Below are 18,402 nucleotides of genomic sequence, written 5' to 3'. Positions count from 1 at the left end.
GAAGGGAGGTGAGTATCATTTATTTTTTATTTTTCACACTGTTTTTCATGGTTTTTCAGGGAAGGGCTTATATTTAAAGCCCTTCCCTGAAATCCATTGACGGGTGCTGGCAGCAGGATCCTCTATCGCTGCTGTCATGTGCTTTTTTCTCTTCTACACTAAAATTATTGTTTTTCAGGGAAGGGCTAATATGTAAAGCCCTTCCATGAAAAACAATTTAGGGATGCCGGCAGACCATTGTTTTCAATGGAGCTGCCGGCAGCAGCCGCGGCTCTATTGAAAACAATGCACGCTCCTCCCGGAGCATCGGTCACCCTGATAATAATGCTCGAGTCTCCCGTTCACTTCAATGGGGTTTGTTACTCGAAACGAGCTCTCGAGCATTAGAAAAAGCTCATCTCGAATAACGAGCACCCAAGCATTTTGGTGCTCACTCATCTCTAGTCATCAACAGTTGATCAGTGGGGGTATGCTGCTCAAGATTCACGCCAGTCAGCTGATTGAAGAGGCTGTGGCACTTGGCTGAGCGCTGAGGCTTTTTCTCTGGCTTGTGACATCATATTCATCGGTCACATGGCCTGAGAGCAGCTCAGCCCCATTCAATTGAATGGGACTGAGCTGCAATTCCAGACACAATGTATGACACTGTGCATCTTATGGACTATGCAGTGTATGGTACTGTGCCTCTTATGGACTATGCAGTGTATGGTACTGTGCCTCTTATGGACTATGCAGTGTATGGCACTGTGCCTCTTATGGACTATGCAGTGTATGGCACTGTGCCTCTTATGTACTGAAGTGACAGCAGCACTCAGCCAAGCTGTCACTTAAATCAGCTGATTGGCAGGAGCTCGAGTAGTGGACCCTCACTGATCAACTATTGATGAGCTATCCTGTTTATAGGTCATTAACAGTGTCCTGGTGTAATACCCCTTCCAATAAATAAGCATTGTATGAGAAATAATCTACCTGTGGGTCAACTGGAGTTTGCAAGCACAAAAGCTTGAAACTATGGGACTTTGGCCTATTTTAAACACATCATGTACTCATTGACATAATAACATGTTGGTTGATTATAGTTTTGCTGTTCACACCAGCAAAATATTATAATAACAGTTGTTCATCTCTATACCATCAATCGTTCGTCAACATACACAGATGCGCATCTTCCTATATACAAACAGATGCTCAGCCAACTGGTGAGAATTTTAATTTGTGCTTAAATGAGCTGCTCAGCCTATGAATGAGTTAATCATTTGCACTTAAACATGACCTGTCGATCAGGGAAATTAACATTCAACCGAATATTTGTGACCGATTCTGGGGTCGAGTTAAAGGCCCTTAAGTCTAGACTAGCTTTAGCTTTACTGTTCAGTCTTAGTGAAACAAAATGAATATTGTCCACAATATATCTTGACATGTTGTACCATAGCGTGACCTCATAAATTAGGTCAAGAATAAAATACACAAGTGTAAAACAATTTTCAGCATGTCCTCATTTTATTACCTGTTACCTGTCTGCAGAGAAATGATTTGTAGAATTTATATGTACATTAGTTAAGATTTAACAGGAATATGAGGAAGCATGAAAAATAAATCAATTTCCTTAATTATATGGAGCTGCAAGCACCTAGTAAATAGGGTTGGTTCTAGCTTATAATAAATCATAATTATATGAAAGTCTAATTGGACAATAGTTTCCTATACAGATCACACATGAGGAGTAAAACACCTTTATAGCAGTCCATTAAAACATGTCAAATGTAAAATTTCTCCTTGAGTGAAGTAATTTTTATATTACCAGTTGATTTGATTTAGCAGTTACACCAATAACAAGGCAATAGGTATTTTTTATCAGAGGTGAAATATTTGATACAGTAAATATGAATTAGGGACAACCTTGCTGGCAGAAAGATTGATAAAAGCCATAAAGATATATTAATCTGATTCATTTTACTTGTCAAAGACGCGGCCACTGACCGGTGTCACATAGAACGCAGAAATAAAAATATCGCGCAAGGATAAATTATTTTGCTCCAAACAAGAACAATCTGACATTAGTTGGAGGAGATCAGAAGCAATGTCAGAAAATACTATTTTAGGGCTATTTCAGACGACCATATATCGGCTCGGTTTTGACGCCAAACCGACATACGGTGTCTTTCTCTGCAGGGGGGGAGGATGGAAGAGCCAGGAGCAGGAACTGAGCTCCCCCCCCTCTCCGCCCCTCTCCACTATTTGCAATAGGAGGGGGCGAGACGGGGGCGGAGCTAAGTACTGGCGCTTAGCTCCGCCCCATCCTGCCCCTCCCATTGCAAATAGTGGCAAGGGGCTGAAGCTCATTTCCTGCTCCTGGCTCTTCCATCCCTCCCCCCTGCAGACAAGGACACCGTATATCGGTTCGGCGTGAAAACCGAGCCGATATACGGTCGTCTAAATAAGCCCTTAGAGTAGATGTTTAGAACAAACTTCCAGCAGACATGTTGGAAAATCAATATTAAGTAAATGTAAACATGTCGGACATAGGCATACAAGGTGTTTTTTGCCAAAATTAGTCAAGTCTATTTTTAAAGATTTTGCACCTTATGGTACAGTATGAATCTCTTTTCCTCCTGTTTACATGTCTACTATTGGATATTTAAGTTATTTCCTGTTTATGTAATGATATCAGAGTAAAAGAAGTTATGTTCGCAGATTGTAGCATAGATTTTCTCTAAAACAATCCCTTGTAACGTGACTCGTGGAAAAATGCTCCTCATACATCCTAAGAGAGAAATAGCACGGACGTATTATAAGGTCAGACTAGTTAGACCATGTGCTCTTTTTCTGCCGTCAATCCTCTATTATGATATAATACAGTATAATATGTTTGCAAACTGGGTTCATGAACTCTATGCCTCAAGAGATTTTATTGCTGAGCTCAATAAAACAAAGCTCTTCTCCATGTTGTTGGGCTCATGCTGGGCTTGTGTACCATGAGCGCATGAGAAAAATGATTCACAAGACTCAAAATCCAGTTGCAACATTTTTCATGTATTCCTTTTTCCAGCAAGACCTATACAAGCCCCCTATTAGATTATAAGAATTTGTTACAATTTCCTACAGTGAGAATGGGTGTGAAGTAGCATAAGTATTTAGGCCATAATGTGGGAACAGACAGTTGTAACGCTATTTTGCACAATTAAGGTCATGTCAACAGGCCTGGGAACCAGTGCAAAAAGAGCATTGTCTTGATAATACTATAAAATATTGTTTTGTAGGTAATCAGGGTTGGCAATAAGAGAGTCGCTCAGTCTATGAATGACTCCTGTTCACTGTGAATGTAGTCGGGTGGCCAGAAGAGATCTCCAGCCCACTCTATGGCCCATGTTTTCATTCACAGATCACAGACCTTTCTAGCTAACCTGTACTCTGTGACATTGTATGATCAGCTGTGGGACATTGTATGATGTCTGAAAACTTGAACCAAACAATAGCCTGCAGAACGAGTCTAGATTATATCATTCAAATTTAGCACATTCTTGGTGTAATTGAATATTACATATGCTGAGATAATAACTAGAGATGAGCGAATATACTCATTTCGAGTAATTACTCGATCGAACACCGCGATTTTCGAGTACTTCCGTACTCGGATGAAAAGATTCGGGGGGCGCCGGGGGGCGGCGTGGTGGAGCGGGGGGGGGGGGGGGTAGCAGCGGGGAACAGGGGGGAGCTCTCTCTCTCTCCCTCTCCCCCACACTCCCCGCTGCAACTCCCCACTCACCCATGGCGCCCCCCGAATCTTTTCGCACGAGTACGTTAGTACTCGAAAATCGCGGCGCTCGGGCGAAAAAGGGGCGTAGCCGAGTAGGCTCGCTCATCTCTAATAATAACCTTTAGGTCAATATTCTTTGTTAAATCTTGCTTGCAGATTTTTTAAATGAACTGAAATTGGTTAATTGAAGTTGATAATAAATAACATTGACTAAAAACTAAGGTGGGCTGTGTATATGTTAGTACTGCACTATATAGCTGCGCTATCCTTATTTACACATGAACTTCTCTACAGCCATCTCAGTGGACATACTTTGTAGAAATAATTGTAAAAAGGAGAAAAAGATGGCCTGTGGCAACCCTATAATGTAAAGCGCACAAAGGCAATGGGATTAACCCAATTTCTTCTTTATTAATTAAATTATAGCCAGCACAAATTACGCTTTTCAGAGATGCAGGCCCTTCTTCAGAAATGAGCGGAAAGAAATACAAATAAAATGGAAAGTAGAAGGTAGGAAGAACAAGTGACAAAAATAAAATCAATGATATAAGAGCAATAATAAATTAAATAGATTTTAACCCTTTGAATAATGCTACTAGATCCAAAAATTCATGAAATACTATCGGTAAAAGAAACAAAATATATAAATATATTTCTTTATAGTAATTAAAATAAAATATCATAGTGATAAAAACAAAGAATAGCAGGTCTGCTGTTGGGTTGTTTGTAATCTTCAGTGTCCAGTTAGGGAATAGTTAAAGGGGTTGTCCCGCGCCGAAACGGTTTTGTTTTTTTTCAACCCCCCCCCCCGTTCGGCGCGAGACAACCCCGATGCAGGGACTTAAAAAAAAAACAGCACAGCGCTTACCTGAATCCCCGCGCTCCGGTGACTTCTATACTTACCGGTTGAAGATGGCCGCCGGGATCTTCTTCCTCCGTGGACCGCAGCTCTTCTGTGCGGTCCATTGCCGATTCCAGCCTCCTGATTGGCTGGAATCGGCACGTGACGGGGCGGAGCTACACGGAGCTACACGGAGCCCCATTGAGAAGATAAGAAGACCCGGACTGCGCAAGCGCGTCTAATTTGGCCATTAGACGGCGAAAATTAGACGGCAACCATGGAGACGAGGACGCCAGCAACGGAGCAGGTAAGTGAAAAACTTTTTATAACTTCTGTATGGCTCATAATTAATGCACAATGTACATTACAAAGTGCATTATTATGGCCATACAGAAGTGTATAGACCCACTTGCTGCCGCGGGACAACCCCTTTAATATCGATGTAAAATAAAGCATAAATGCTAGTGTTAAAATCAAATCATTAGAGATATTTATGTATACTATAACAATAAATAAATAAAATGGAATAAATAAATTTCCATCTGTACTGGGAACGGTAAAAAGCAGAGATAGTAAATATTTGGAACATAATATAATCGTTATTAAAATAATATAATGCCCATATTAAAATATAATAGAATGACAGCATAAAATGCATGATAAGACATGGAAGACGATGGAGCAGAGTACCATAATATTTGGAAGCCTTAACCCTTTGCAATCCAATTTTGGATTCAGGGTTTCCTAGGAGGCTTTCTCTATCTGCCTTTATACAATGGCACCATCTGCTGGCCAGAGACAGTAATGCGGTATGGGACATGCTGGAGAGGCCCCCAACAACAGAGCAGCCAGTAATCTACAGTAAGAATACCCTGCCGGACGTCCTCCGACATCAGAGCTGTACAGCCTTCAATCAGAATACCTTTAGACGTCAGACAGTGGATTGTTAAGGGTTAAAGATTGATTTATAAAAAATGAATATTCTTAACATTGGGTTAAATCCTTTGCTTTTATGCACTTTACAATACAAGGGTTGAGCCCATGGTCTATTGTTTTCTCCTTTTTAAAAAATAATGATTTCTATTCCCCGTAACATATGGGGATGGTGATTGGACTGGCAGCACCCTACTAACTATTCTACAAAAAGCTATTTTGAATATTAGGATTACATCCCTAATAGGAGTCGCACCACCCTTCTCTTCTCTTGGATATATTGTATGAAGACTTCAATGCATGCATTACATCCTCAGACTTGACTATATGGAAGTGTGTAAGCAAATACACATATCCACTTGGGTCTGAATTTCGGCTGGATGTGTATTACTGTATAATGTTTCAACATTTTTAGCTATGAATCCTTGCAGAATTTATTATTACTCCCCGGGAACCTCTTTTTATAGATGAACTACAGATAATCTGGCACTCAGATTCCCTTTTGGTAAAATCAGGTCAAGAGAGTTGTCATAGAACTTTTAGAACAAATAATGCAGAAACTGTCAGATAGTTGAATGGAATAACAGCTATTATTGCCTGCAGTGTGAACCTCCAACTGCACATGTACGAGTCTGCTTCTCATATGCCATTGTAGTCTGTGGCAAACAGCAGGCTGTCTTCTAGACGTCCACATACATATCTGACATGAATAGAAACTCCTCAGAGACTTCAGTCTTAAGTGGAGAACTTCATGTCTACGTTTCTTCTGTATGTGGGAATTGTCTGTGTGCACAGTCACTGTAAAATCTTGTAATAGGTGGCGTATACAATGATTGGCACTCTACTTTCAGTACACTTTCTCTCAGGGTGTTGGCCATCATCTTTTAAGAACGCTAACAATGGAAAGAGGAAATGTTTCACCTGCATTTGATGGCAGCAGTTCCCTGGATTCTTCTTTTCTTTTAACCTGCAATATAAATGGGGATTAGGAAGAGGCACAATACATTTCCAAGGGAAGAGACTGGGTTTCAGGTGTCTCCATGCTTATTCTGCTGTGATCACTTAACATCTATGCCTATAGCAGGTTTAGATTTGACAGACTGCAGAGAAGAGACTGAAGTGTTGTGAAAGTTTTAATGTCTCCATAGTAATGGCAAGACTATTTTAATTCCTGCAAACAAAGTACCAGAATAAAATCCCACTGAGATCTGTAGTGTTGAGTGTTATTGGGATCAAGTAACAGTATGCTTTCTTAACTTTCTGTAAGAACATACTTTAATGAACTGAGCTGTAACTTACTGGTGAAGAACAGCTATATGTATGTATATATATATATATATATATATATATATATATATCATATATGTGTGTGTGTCTATATATATATCTGACAGCACCATTTGTGTGATTTTATGGCTGATGTTATAGTACTGTATTCATCAATTAAGTTTCATCTCACTATATTAGGATGTTGTCCGAAAGGGGTTGTCTTATACTGAATTATTATGCAGTCTTCTAATATACTTTGTGTTTACATATCCTATAATTTTGAAGATCTCTGTAAGGTATAGTATTTACAAACAAGGCTAACCACACAATTTAATAATTTACATTTAGCAAAATTAATTAGCAGCCTTTCATATACCTAGTAAATATATAATAGATCATTTCTGTGGTTCATCCCTAATGGAAATCTTGTTCTTAAATTGAGTTTCCAAAGTGCCTCCTTACTGAAAACTTGTCACCTCCAATTACTTTCTCTTGCTATTTTTTTTTTTAACTATTCCAATTGAAGAGACCCGCCATGTTTTCCTATGCTTTGCAGCACCTGGGGTGTGAATGGTACCAGCTATATGTTTGGCTCTTTTGATTTTGAGCTTCCCAATTGTGCTTCCTACATAAGTCAGGTTGTAAGATCTACAAAAGAGACTAAGCAACATATTGGGTATCACGGTTTATAAGATCTTTAATATTATAAGCCTGCTTTATGTCACTGGAGTGAAATAATTGTAATTTATCCCCATATACACATACATTACACTGTGCGGTGCCGTATGGAAAAAATACTTTTTCAAACTTTACCAGGTATTAACGGTATTGTGGTTATGTTAAAACTCACTGGAAGAGAGTAAGCTGCCAAAGGTTACACCCCATTTAGCTATATACATCACTCCATTATCCAAAATCTATAGTTCTTACCTACACTGATACTGTGTGCAACAAACTGCTACTGTATGAAAGTCAGAGTTTATTATAAAGTTGCAGAGCTTTTCGCTTTGCAAGAATTAAGCTTGATTTACATAATAGAAAACTCTTCTAGAAATAGCGATTCCTCTGTATAGTTCTACTATAAAGATCACTGCCTTTAGTGGTGGAGGTATTTTCATATTAGAAAGTAAAAGGGTGTTCTGGCACTTTTTTGTCTTCTGTTCATCATGACCAACAGGTTATCCATAGATATTTGATGGGAACTCTTTGCTTGGATCCCTGCTGATCAGCTAATTCCCAGGGCCCTTGTCACTGAGGTCAATGCAGGAAGCATAATGCACTGACTTGGTATTGCAGGCACAACTCCCATAGATTTCAATGAAAGCTACACTGCAGTACCAACCTGGGTCGTTGCGCTATGGTCAGTGCTGTCTGCTTCCTGAGCTGACCTCAGTTACAGTAGCCCTAGGAATCAGCTTATCGGCGGGGATCCGAGTTGTTGGTGCCAGCTGATCATCTGTTGATGACCCGTCAGATGTCAAAAAATATTCCCAGAATGCCCCTTTAAATCCAGTGGAGAATTTGTAATTCTGAGCCTTGTAAATTTGACACCAGGTGCTGTGTATGACAGTAAATTGACAAATTCATAGAGAGATAACTATATGTTACAAGGAGGCGCCTCGATGTCTTTTTCAGAATATGTTATATACATATAACAAAAGTGACAAAAATGAGTGTTAACTCACCTGGTGTCAGACGAGGATACCTTTCGAAAGGCACCTCGCTGACACCGTGATCCATGTTCGCTTATAATTAAGCCTTTATTCCATCCGACCTTAATCGGAGAGCCGCAGGACCGTTCCAAGTAAGCTACACCGGATGACCGGGGCTTAATACAGATACACAGGGTAAAGGAAAAACAACTATCCGCGCTCCAAGGAATACAGGGCTCCGATGCAGGATAATAGCGTCCTTCTTTATTAATAATCCATTACTGGTTTCGCAAGCAACGCGTTTCGGTAAATATAATACCTTTCTCAAGCTCTATACATTTACAAAAAACTAACATAAATAGGCACTCTCATGTCCTCAGAATTGTCTACAGCATGGTGCAGGGCAGCTCCGTAATTAAAGGGGGCGTGATACAAGCCTCCCAGGTAGATCACACGTCATACAGGTAAGACACCTGGAACGCCCATCTGCGTTCCATGTTCTTCAAATAAAACTTTATTTGGATTGCTAATGAACAGCAATCTCCATCAAATCTACGTGCACACCCGCTATACGCTGGTTATAAATAAATTAAAATTTCAGTAAACATACTCAAATATACACAATATTCACATATAAAACCAATGAATAAAGTTTGCATAAATAGATTATCTACGAATAACTTCGTTCTATATGATCAATAAGCATAAAAAATGATATAGTAAAAATATAATAATATAAAAAATATAATAAAAAAGAAAAAATATGAAAAAAAATATGAAACATGATATGTAATATTAAATTTAACGTAAATAAATTACTACGGTTTTTTAGTAGAGGTTATTATGGGTTTAACTAATTTTACTTATATATATATATGATATTTATCGAAAATGTATGTATAGAGAAGTGCCGTGTAAATGTAGGTAAATATGCAATTTATTGTGACTATATCATTTTTTATGCTTATTGATAATATAGAACGAAGTTATTCGTAGATAACCTATTTATGCAAACTTTATTCATTGGTTTTATATGTGAATATTGTGTATATTTGAGTATGTTTACTGAAATTTTAATTTATTTATAACCAGCGTATAGCGGGTGTGCACGTAGTTTTGATGGAGATTGCTGTTCATTAGCAATCCAAATAAAGTTTTATTTGCAGAACATGGAACGCAGATGGGCGTTCCAGGTGTCTTACCTGTATGACGTGTGATCTACCTGGGAGGCTTGTATCACGCCCCCTTTAATTACAGAGCTGCCCTGCACCATGCTGTAGACAATTCTGAGGACATGTGAGTGCCTATTTATGTTTGTTAGTTTTTTGTCAATGTATAGAGCTTGAGAAAGGTATTATATTTACCGAAACGCGTTGCTCGCGAAACCAGTAATGGATTATTAATAAAGAAGGATGCTATTATCCTGCATCGGAGCCCTGTATTCCTTGGAGCACGGATAGTTGTTTCTCCTTTACCCTGTGTATAGAGAGATAACTGAACTCTGCCTTAAATTGCAATTATGGGATGTTGTCCTAGGGTAGGCATTTATGCCGCACCACTGGACTGCTTTTTTGGGGGTCAGTGCTATGATTGTGTAACACAACACGTCATCACATGCCCATTGTAACTTCATAACCCTAGATGTGCACTCATCATTTCCAGTTAAGAAGGAAAACAGAAAACAGGTTAATACAGAGATCACTCAAAGTAAATTACAAGCTAGGTTCTAACTTTCCAAACCCCAAACTGACCAAACTTTGTACGGACTAGTATTCTCAATACAATTCTAAAAACTAGTCATTTATAATTGTACCCCATCAGAATGCAATTCTTTTCTGAATAAAGCTACTATTTAGTCCTGTCAAAATCTTTGTATGTCAATAGAGCTCCCCCTGTCTTTGAGGTTGGATTTTAAATGCTGAGATGTATAGCAGTGTTAAAGGGGCCATCCAGGAAAAACAACTGCCGCTTCCATTTTGCCAATGCGCTGTCCGTATCTGCTTTTCACTGCAGCACTGATGATGTCACTGACACCAGGGACATGTGACTGCTACAACCAATCATAGCTCACTTCAGCCAGGAATTAGCTGCAGTGATCACATATTCCTATATCGTGACATCACAGCTGCAACAGGAAGAGGAGAGCAGTGAAGGACTGGGCATCGGCAGAATAGGAGCACTAGAGGAGGGGGTGGGATTGGGGGAGGTGGGTATGACTTTTATGTCTGTCAGTCTGAGCTGCTTTCCAAAAATTGAATTTCTCTGGATAACACGTTGATACTGTTATCTATTACATTAATTCAGATTAGTGGCCACTATTGAGAGTTTTTTTTAAGGGCCTTGTATGGTGCAAAGTGTTAAGCCAGCAGAATGCTGTCTTAAGCTCTCGCGCACGACCTGAAGGTTGTGGGTTCAATCCTTGCATGGCTCAGGTAGCCGGCTCAAGGTTGACTCAGCCTTCCATCCTTTTGAGATCAGTAAAATGAGTACCCAGCTTATAAAATATATATTTTATAGAATCTCATTGTGGCATTTAATTATATACTTGTACTATAATACATTATTATATGTATTATAATATATATTATAATTATAGATTAGCGCATACTTTACATGTAAACCACAAAGCTTTCTTTCTGAAAACAAAACACCTGTAGATGTCTTCCTTTCGGAGATGCAGGCTTTTTATATTTAATGGCCAGTAAAAGCTGAATGTAATCTATCCCAATTCCCTAGTGACAAAAATGATTCTGTTCGCAGCATTACAACTAATATTCATTTGTTTACTTAGCGTCAGATCACACAGTCTGTATGTAATTACTCTGACAGGCCTCTTTTTCAGTTTATTTGTCTTAGTTTGTTTAAATTTCTATTACCTTTTCATACCGTCTTGAAGTGTCTTCTATGCAGCTGCAAGGGAACCTGGGATTTGTAATAAAATTACATTTGTTTGATTTGCGGACTTCAGACTGTTGTAGCTTTAATCCAGCACTGGCAATTCCTGACTGCACTGATTAGTAAACATATGCAAATACATGCTTAGAACATCTCCTTGTAATTGTAGGATGCTTGGAATATTTTCAAAAGTAGCTAAACTCCTGGGATTTAATCCATTTATCTCAACCAAATCTTCTGATATTCTCTGACTCCTTCGCTGTCCTTTTTTTGTGTGTTAATTTGCATACAGAAAGAACCATTTTGTGTATAAAACAAACATGGCAAACAAATACTGTTTGAAAACCAGCCTATTACTTGCAGTCTGCAATCTGTCAACAAATACTAAAATGTATCTAGCTTGCCATATTTAGAAAATCGTATTTGCCATCATCTATGGATTCAAAAGAGAGCTATTAAAACAAGATCATAATGCTCAATTTATAAACACTTACAAAAAAAGGAGTAATAAGATAGGCACTAGATGGCGCTAATACACACACTTTATTTACATACAACAAAATGGCAGGGGTATACCACACATGCGTTCTAAAAGGTATACAACATAACTGGCTCAATAATTTAAATACAATTTTATCTCAAAGTCTTCACCAGTTATATTGGACCAAAACGTCACGCTGTTATGGCATATCATGTTGCTACGGAGATATCGGTTCTGTGGACATTCATAACAGCCCTTACTTATTGACAATACATGGTTTTTGCTCATACGTTGTCTTAACCTGCTAAGGGCATGAAAGTTCTTCAGAGTTGGGGCCCTCAGATATACCACTTTTGATCTCTTAAGGCCCATTTACACACACAAATAATCTTTTAAAAGATTGGAAGATCAGTGATCATTTTGCTTAAAATACTGATTGCTATTAGTACTTTATCAACTTCATTTGCATAAAAATTAGTTTCTGGGAGCTGTTGCGGAACTCAGCAGGAGGTCTGAGCTCTGTAATTAGTTCCATTGTTTAGCCTGGGGCTACTAAGAGAAGACAATGTAATCCCTAGCTTCCCATGGAAAATTCAGCATCATGGACAGCAGAGACAGCCTGCGGTCCTGCTTATCAACTGTTCTGCCGAATGATGGTTTTCAAGCAGAACTGAAAAACGTTGTTCGGCAGAAAATTGAAAGATGGGCACATTTAGAGACAATGATTATCGCTCAAAAAATGGCCTTTAGAGGGCAAGATAAGGATCCTTTCCCAAGAAGTACCACTGGTTTCTTAAAATCTTTAGACATCGGGGAAATCAGAAGGGTTACAGAGTGGTAGCAGGTCTCCTGCATTTACTTTACAGGCTCTCAGCAGCGTTGTGCTTATGGAAGCACAACCAGCGAAGGTGGACAATTGACATTTTGCTACCATTAAATATTGGAAACTGGTAATGCACATGTAGCGCTTCCTCTGCTCTCTTTTTTTCTTCTGTGCAGACGATTTATAAAAGCAGACAGGTGTAGATTTGCAAAGTGGTCACTGGGTGAAAAACAGCTCAGTACGTTTTGAATAAGGCGATAGGAGATCTTGTTATAGTAATATATGTCATATAATGAACCTTATTCTGGTTTTTCTAAAACATACTTTGTGTTCCTATAGGGTGGTGTTGGTGAGACTGGACCTAAGGGAGAACAGGTAAGCTTTAGTTTGCAAAATGTTATATTTATTTAAAAAATGATTTACTTATGTGGAGTACATGAGTGTCTATGTTGTTTAATACAGGGTGAAGCAGGAGAAGAAGGGATTGGTGGAGAAAAAGGTGAACAGGTAAGAGAATTATATTACGGCATACACATCAATCTGTCTATCACTCTATCTAATATCTATCTATCTATCTATCTATCTAATATCTATCTATCTATCTCTAATAATAATGAACTTTATTTGTATAGCGCCAACATATTCCGCAGCGCTTACATAGACAGGGGGAATACAGAAAGACAAAAGTACAAAAATTACAGAACCCCAGTTACATAGTAATCAGTTGATGAAAACAGTAGGGGTGAGGGTCCTGCTCCAACGAGCTTACATACTACAAGTAATGGGGTGATACAGAAGGTAAAGGGCTGGAGATGCACACGGTATGGCGAGGTAGAGAGTGAGGGATGCCATACACATAGACAATGGTCAGACACTTAGCCATGTGACAGGAGAATCGGTATGACTGCAGGGGCAGGTGATGGTGGCTGGCAAGGTTTGCAGGCAGTTGGTCAGGGAGCATGTTATCATGAAGCATCCAGAGGGGTTTGTTTAGGGAATGCGGTATGCCTCCCTGAAGAGGTGCGTTTTTAGAGCACGCCTGAAGTTCTGCGAGTCCTGGATTGCTCGAGTAGCCTTTGGTAGTGCGTTCCAGAGGACCGGTGCTGCTATGGAGAAGTCTTGGAGGCGGGAATGAGAAGTTCGAATTAGAGGAGCGCGCAGTCTAGTTTCGTTAGCAGACCGGGGAGCCCAGGCTGGTTGATGAATTGAGATGAGGGAGGCAATATAGGGTGGTGCTGCGCTATGGAGAGCTTTATGGATAAAGGTAGTGAGTTTAAATTGAATTCTGTATTTAACGGACAGCCAGTGCAGTGACCGGCACAGGGCAGAGGAGTCCAAGTAGCGACTGGACATCCTGCCGCATTCAAGATGGGTTGAAGAGGGTAGAGTCTGTTGCATCTCTATGTTATCTATCTATCTATCTATCTATCTATCTATCCATCTATCTATCTATCTATCCATCTATCGATCTATCTATCCATTTTTTCTTTTTTTCCTTTAAATGGTCACTACACTTTGCAACAATTTGTATGAGGGCTTAGTCACATGGGCGCATCGGCGCCCGTGTTACTGCAGGTAGAAGACGTCTGCACCTCAGGATGGAGGTCTCTCTGCAGCACCGGAAGAAAGAACATGTGACCGGCTTCATTGCCGGTCATGTGTTCTTTCTTTAGCACTGCGGGGAATCGTCCGTCCTGAAGTACAACCGTCTTCTTCCTGCAGTAAGGGCTCAGTCACACGGGCGCATCGGCGCCCGTGTACGGATGCCGATGTGCCCGTGTGACTAAGCCCTTAATATGATACACAACGTGATAACTAGCAAATGTGTAATATTTACCTAAAATTATATTTGTGTGTAAAAATCATTCTAGAATGCTGGCCACTAGGGGTCTCCCTTCTATTTTGCTGTTTACTTCTGTTGTCATGTGAAATCCATCCCTAGTAACTGAGATAATGAGGTGGAGTGTAGGAGGTGGACAAGGGTGATGATCATTGAAGTCTGTGGAGAGAAGAGGGGAAAGACAAGGGAGAGACACCCACAGATTCAGGCTGCAGGATGAATGCTGTAATTGCTGTGTTTATCAGAGTAGCAAAGCATTTTTTTTCTCTCTGCTGGATGACATATATATAATATATATTGACATTGGCAGTCACTTGCTCAGGACCGCCATCTTCCACCATAATACTTAGGAACTTAATCCAATGCCAGCGGCATTCTTTAAGACTGACCTCTGGCAGATTTATTGCTTCTCAGCAATTTTCAAAAATATATAGAGCACAGGAAATAAAACAAATCCTGGCCACCTAACATCCTAGCCCTTACTAACAGGTGTGGCGTTTCAAAGCGTCATATCAGACTACCTTAGTTTATATGTATCAGCACAGGGTATATTTCATACTCTTTCATGCTTTGCAGCTCTCATAGGCTTTCTGGCATTGTCTGTCTAGACTGGAAATGGAACCCATTCTGAGAAGCACACTTTCCCCTTTGGTGCCTTATAATTAAGCTCATTATATAGCTCAACACATTTTTTCCCCTGGGTTTCACACTTCCCATACTGTATAATTTAGCCCTCTAGTGGCCACTTTAATAATTACACTCCTACAAGAGCTGAAGTTTGAGCACGAGTGAGGCTCATGTGTTACAATAGTCTGCTGGTAAGGCTAAGAAGAAAAAGCGTGCGAAGTCCTGCTATATAAACTTATTGTAAAATTTAAAAAAAGCAAGCACCTAGAAGGAGTTGTAATTGAATGACACTTTAGATATGTGAATGTTGAAGTGATTACAATTTGAAAGCAAAAGGATAATGTATTGCGGAAAACTGAACACTTGACGGCAGGCTCTAGTACTCTGTTGTACTGCCTCTAGCTTGGATGAAAAATGTGGTATGGGCGAGTATACAGGTTCCATATAGCATCCTGCTGCATATCAGTCCACATTTACTGTAACTGAGCCTCTAGATTGTCCAAACTTCGCAGGCTGTTGAAGTTGGCATCTCAGATGGTCCCATACATGTTTTATGGGTGATAAATCTGGTGACTGGGCAGCCACGGAAGTGTGACAATATTGTGTAGTCTCCTGTGACCCCCTTGCGTGTCCGGCCAAACATTATCCTGCTGGAAAATGCCTCTTGGAAGCTGCCATGAGAGGGACACATGTGACTTCAGGATGTCCTGAACATATCGCTGAGCTGTCATTGTCCCTTGTACCACTACTAGGGGTGACTGACTGTCATATGCGATGTTCCCCCAGACCATCACACCAGCAGTGGGGGCAGTGTGCCACTCCACAGCAAAGGCAGGATGGAAAGACTCATCTGTTGGTCACCAGATATAAACACAGGCATTGTCAGTGCCCAAACGAAACCTGGATTCGTCGCTTAAGACAACCTGGTTCCACTTCATAGAAGTCTAGTTTTGTCCTTCATGACGCCACTGCAACAGAGGTGACAGTCACTGTTATGGTTAGTACATGTAATGGGCACTATAAGACCAAATGTCCCTCATCCAAGTGGTTGAAAATGGTTCCAACAGACACAGGAACCTGTAACTATGGTGCCACCTGTCTCTGGATGGCAGACAATAAAACAATTGGAGCTACTTGTGCTTGTCAGATGATCAGATCATCCTCTCAAGGGGGTCCTGAGCCCAATCTCCTTCTGTGCGTGCCCCCACGCATCCACTTATCCTGACACCCCTAACAGTCTGGGCAGAATGGATCAGTTAGTGGCAATTCTTCAATATGACCATCCAGCTTCTTGCATTCCAGTAATGCGCCCCCTCTCAAACTCTATTAACTGGGTAAAATCTCTTCAATTGCATCATAGTGGCGTCTAGTGGTCAACAAGGTCTACAGAAGCACAAGTAGCCTGTGAGTCTCGTTATAGGCCAAAGGAGGAACCACTTTTAGGATCTCAGGTGGCAAGATCGTTCATCTAATCACACCACAACTCAAATCATTTGCATATCAGCCTGAGATGGAACTGCATGCCGAGTTTTGTAGGAAAAAACAAACTCCTTATATGTGCTTGATTTTTTTTTTTTTACAAAGAGTGTACTATACTGTATATACATATTTGAAGGATTATCACAATTTTTGGATATTTACTTAAGTTCCAGTATTCATGGTTTACTAATCTGTAATTACTCCATTGCTCATACAATATTTATTGCAACATAAAGGCTGAATTTAAGCCTTCCACTGCAAGGCTGTACTACAAATGTATCAATGGTAATGCAAATATTCATGGCGCGCTAACAAACGTTCATGTCACGCTTAGTCTATCTGCGCCGTGCGGCCACCTATTCACTTTGTATTGTAGTGACTGTATTATGCAAATTGTGTATGAGCTTTCGTCTCACCATGGTGTGACAAATGTTTATGTTAGTGTTGTTACATCTGAATGTGCTGTGATTTTGGCAAATGCCTGAAAAGATGGATGAGTGGGTAGGCTACCCCCTATTATTAAAAGTACAATGAGTAAGCAGTAACATAGTGCCAGTCTTATATGTTATAAACCAGTTTCAGTATGACAAAACGAGTGTTACTGAGGTCACCAGCTTTTATTTACGGTATTTATGTATAATACATATGTATGTGTATCATTTCCTTGCAATACCACATTACGTAGTTGATTTGTGCTCTTTAGGAAGCTCCCAGAACAACATACTGCATATATTTACTGTATTAATATTCATATTTTTAATTTAGGGTGACATGGGAAATCCAGGACAAAAGGGATCAGTAAGTACTAACACTTCCACTACAGAATATTGTAAAAAAATATACGGCATAGTCCAAAATGTATGATGTGCTTTGAGTACTTTATATTTCTGCCTCAACAATTTTGAATAGTGTCTTCCATTAATCACATACATCATCTATCCACATGACATGTGATAAATATTTAGTTGTTGGGGATCCCACTGTTAGAATCCCTGCAATCACTGGAGTGGGCGCTCCAGGTCCCCTTATATGACCATAGTGAGGAGGAGCTTGACTAGAGCAGTGGTTGAGCATGTGTGCTACCGCTACATTCAAACAATATGGATCTCATGGAATCAGCCAAGTGTTGCCCTTGGCTGCTTCCATTGCTCCCTTACTGGAATGGGAGTTATCTGCACCAAATGTATCATACCGTATGCACCATTTTTTAAAATCAATTTGCTATAAGTTTCTCAATTTTAACCAACTCCTAAATGCGTTTTCCTATGAAACATATTAAAAGCCTAGCCCGATGTTTTGAATCTCAGTAACAGTGCTTATACATGGTAAACTTTCTTACTTTGTAGGATTTTCACATTTTAGTAGAGGCACAATAAATGAGATAGTTTCAATGTGATAAATTTGAACTTTCCGGAAACTTGTTGACGTTGTTGCTTTTTAAAATATTTGAACAGATTTTATTAAAAGATCCTGATGATATAATTTGTATTGCCTGCGTAATATTCTGAGTTCACCATCTGTTTGCACCATAATGTATCCAATGACATTTTGCACAATGCAGTAATTAGTGGTCTGACTTTATCTGATTCTTATGTTTGAGTTGGAACCAAAATTCCAACCTAGTTTATCATTTTATCATTGTATTAACGTATGCAGGCAGACAATTAATTGCACGAGATCTACAGTTATGTAACATTATTATATTATTGAGTATACTATTTTGCATCTATAACTGCAACTGTTCTGCATTTATAAAAGATTAGGTAGCAAATCTGAAATCCCTAAAATATAAGATTCTGTTTAGT

At 39.6% G+C, this 18,402-nt stretch overlaps 1 protein-coding gene across 1 annotated transcript in view; it reads left to right on the top strand.

The window, feature by feature from the left end:
* COL9A1 (collagen type IX alpha 1 chain) overlaps positions 1-18,402 on the top strand; it is a 146,373-nt gene that overhangs the window by 100,531 nt on the left and 27,440 nt on the right. Inside the window, exons 31-33 of the mRNA XM_066604332.1 lie at positions 12,991-13,026; positions 13,114-13,158; positions 17,363-17,395. Of these exons, the coding sequence (XP_066460429.1) occupies positions 12,991-13,026; positions 13,114-13,158; positions 17,363-17,395 (114 nt within the window). The remainder of the gene's footprint in view (positions 1-12,990; positions 13,027-13,113; positions 13,159-17,362; positions 17,396-18,402) is intronic.

Source organism: Eleutherodactylus coqui, chromosome 1 (assembly GCF_035609145.1).
Source record: "Eleutherodactylus coqui strain aEleCoq1 chromosome 1, aEleCoq1.hap1, whole genome shotgun sequence".
In the NCBI taxonomy this organism is placed as follows: Eukaryota; Metazoa; Chordata; class Amphibia; order Anura; family Eleutherodactylidae; genus Eleutherodactylus; species Eleutherodactylus coqui.
The sequence above is the reverse complement of the archived record's forward strand: the minus strand, read 5'-3'. Positions and strand labels throughout refer to the sequence as shown.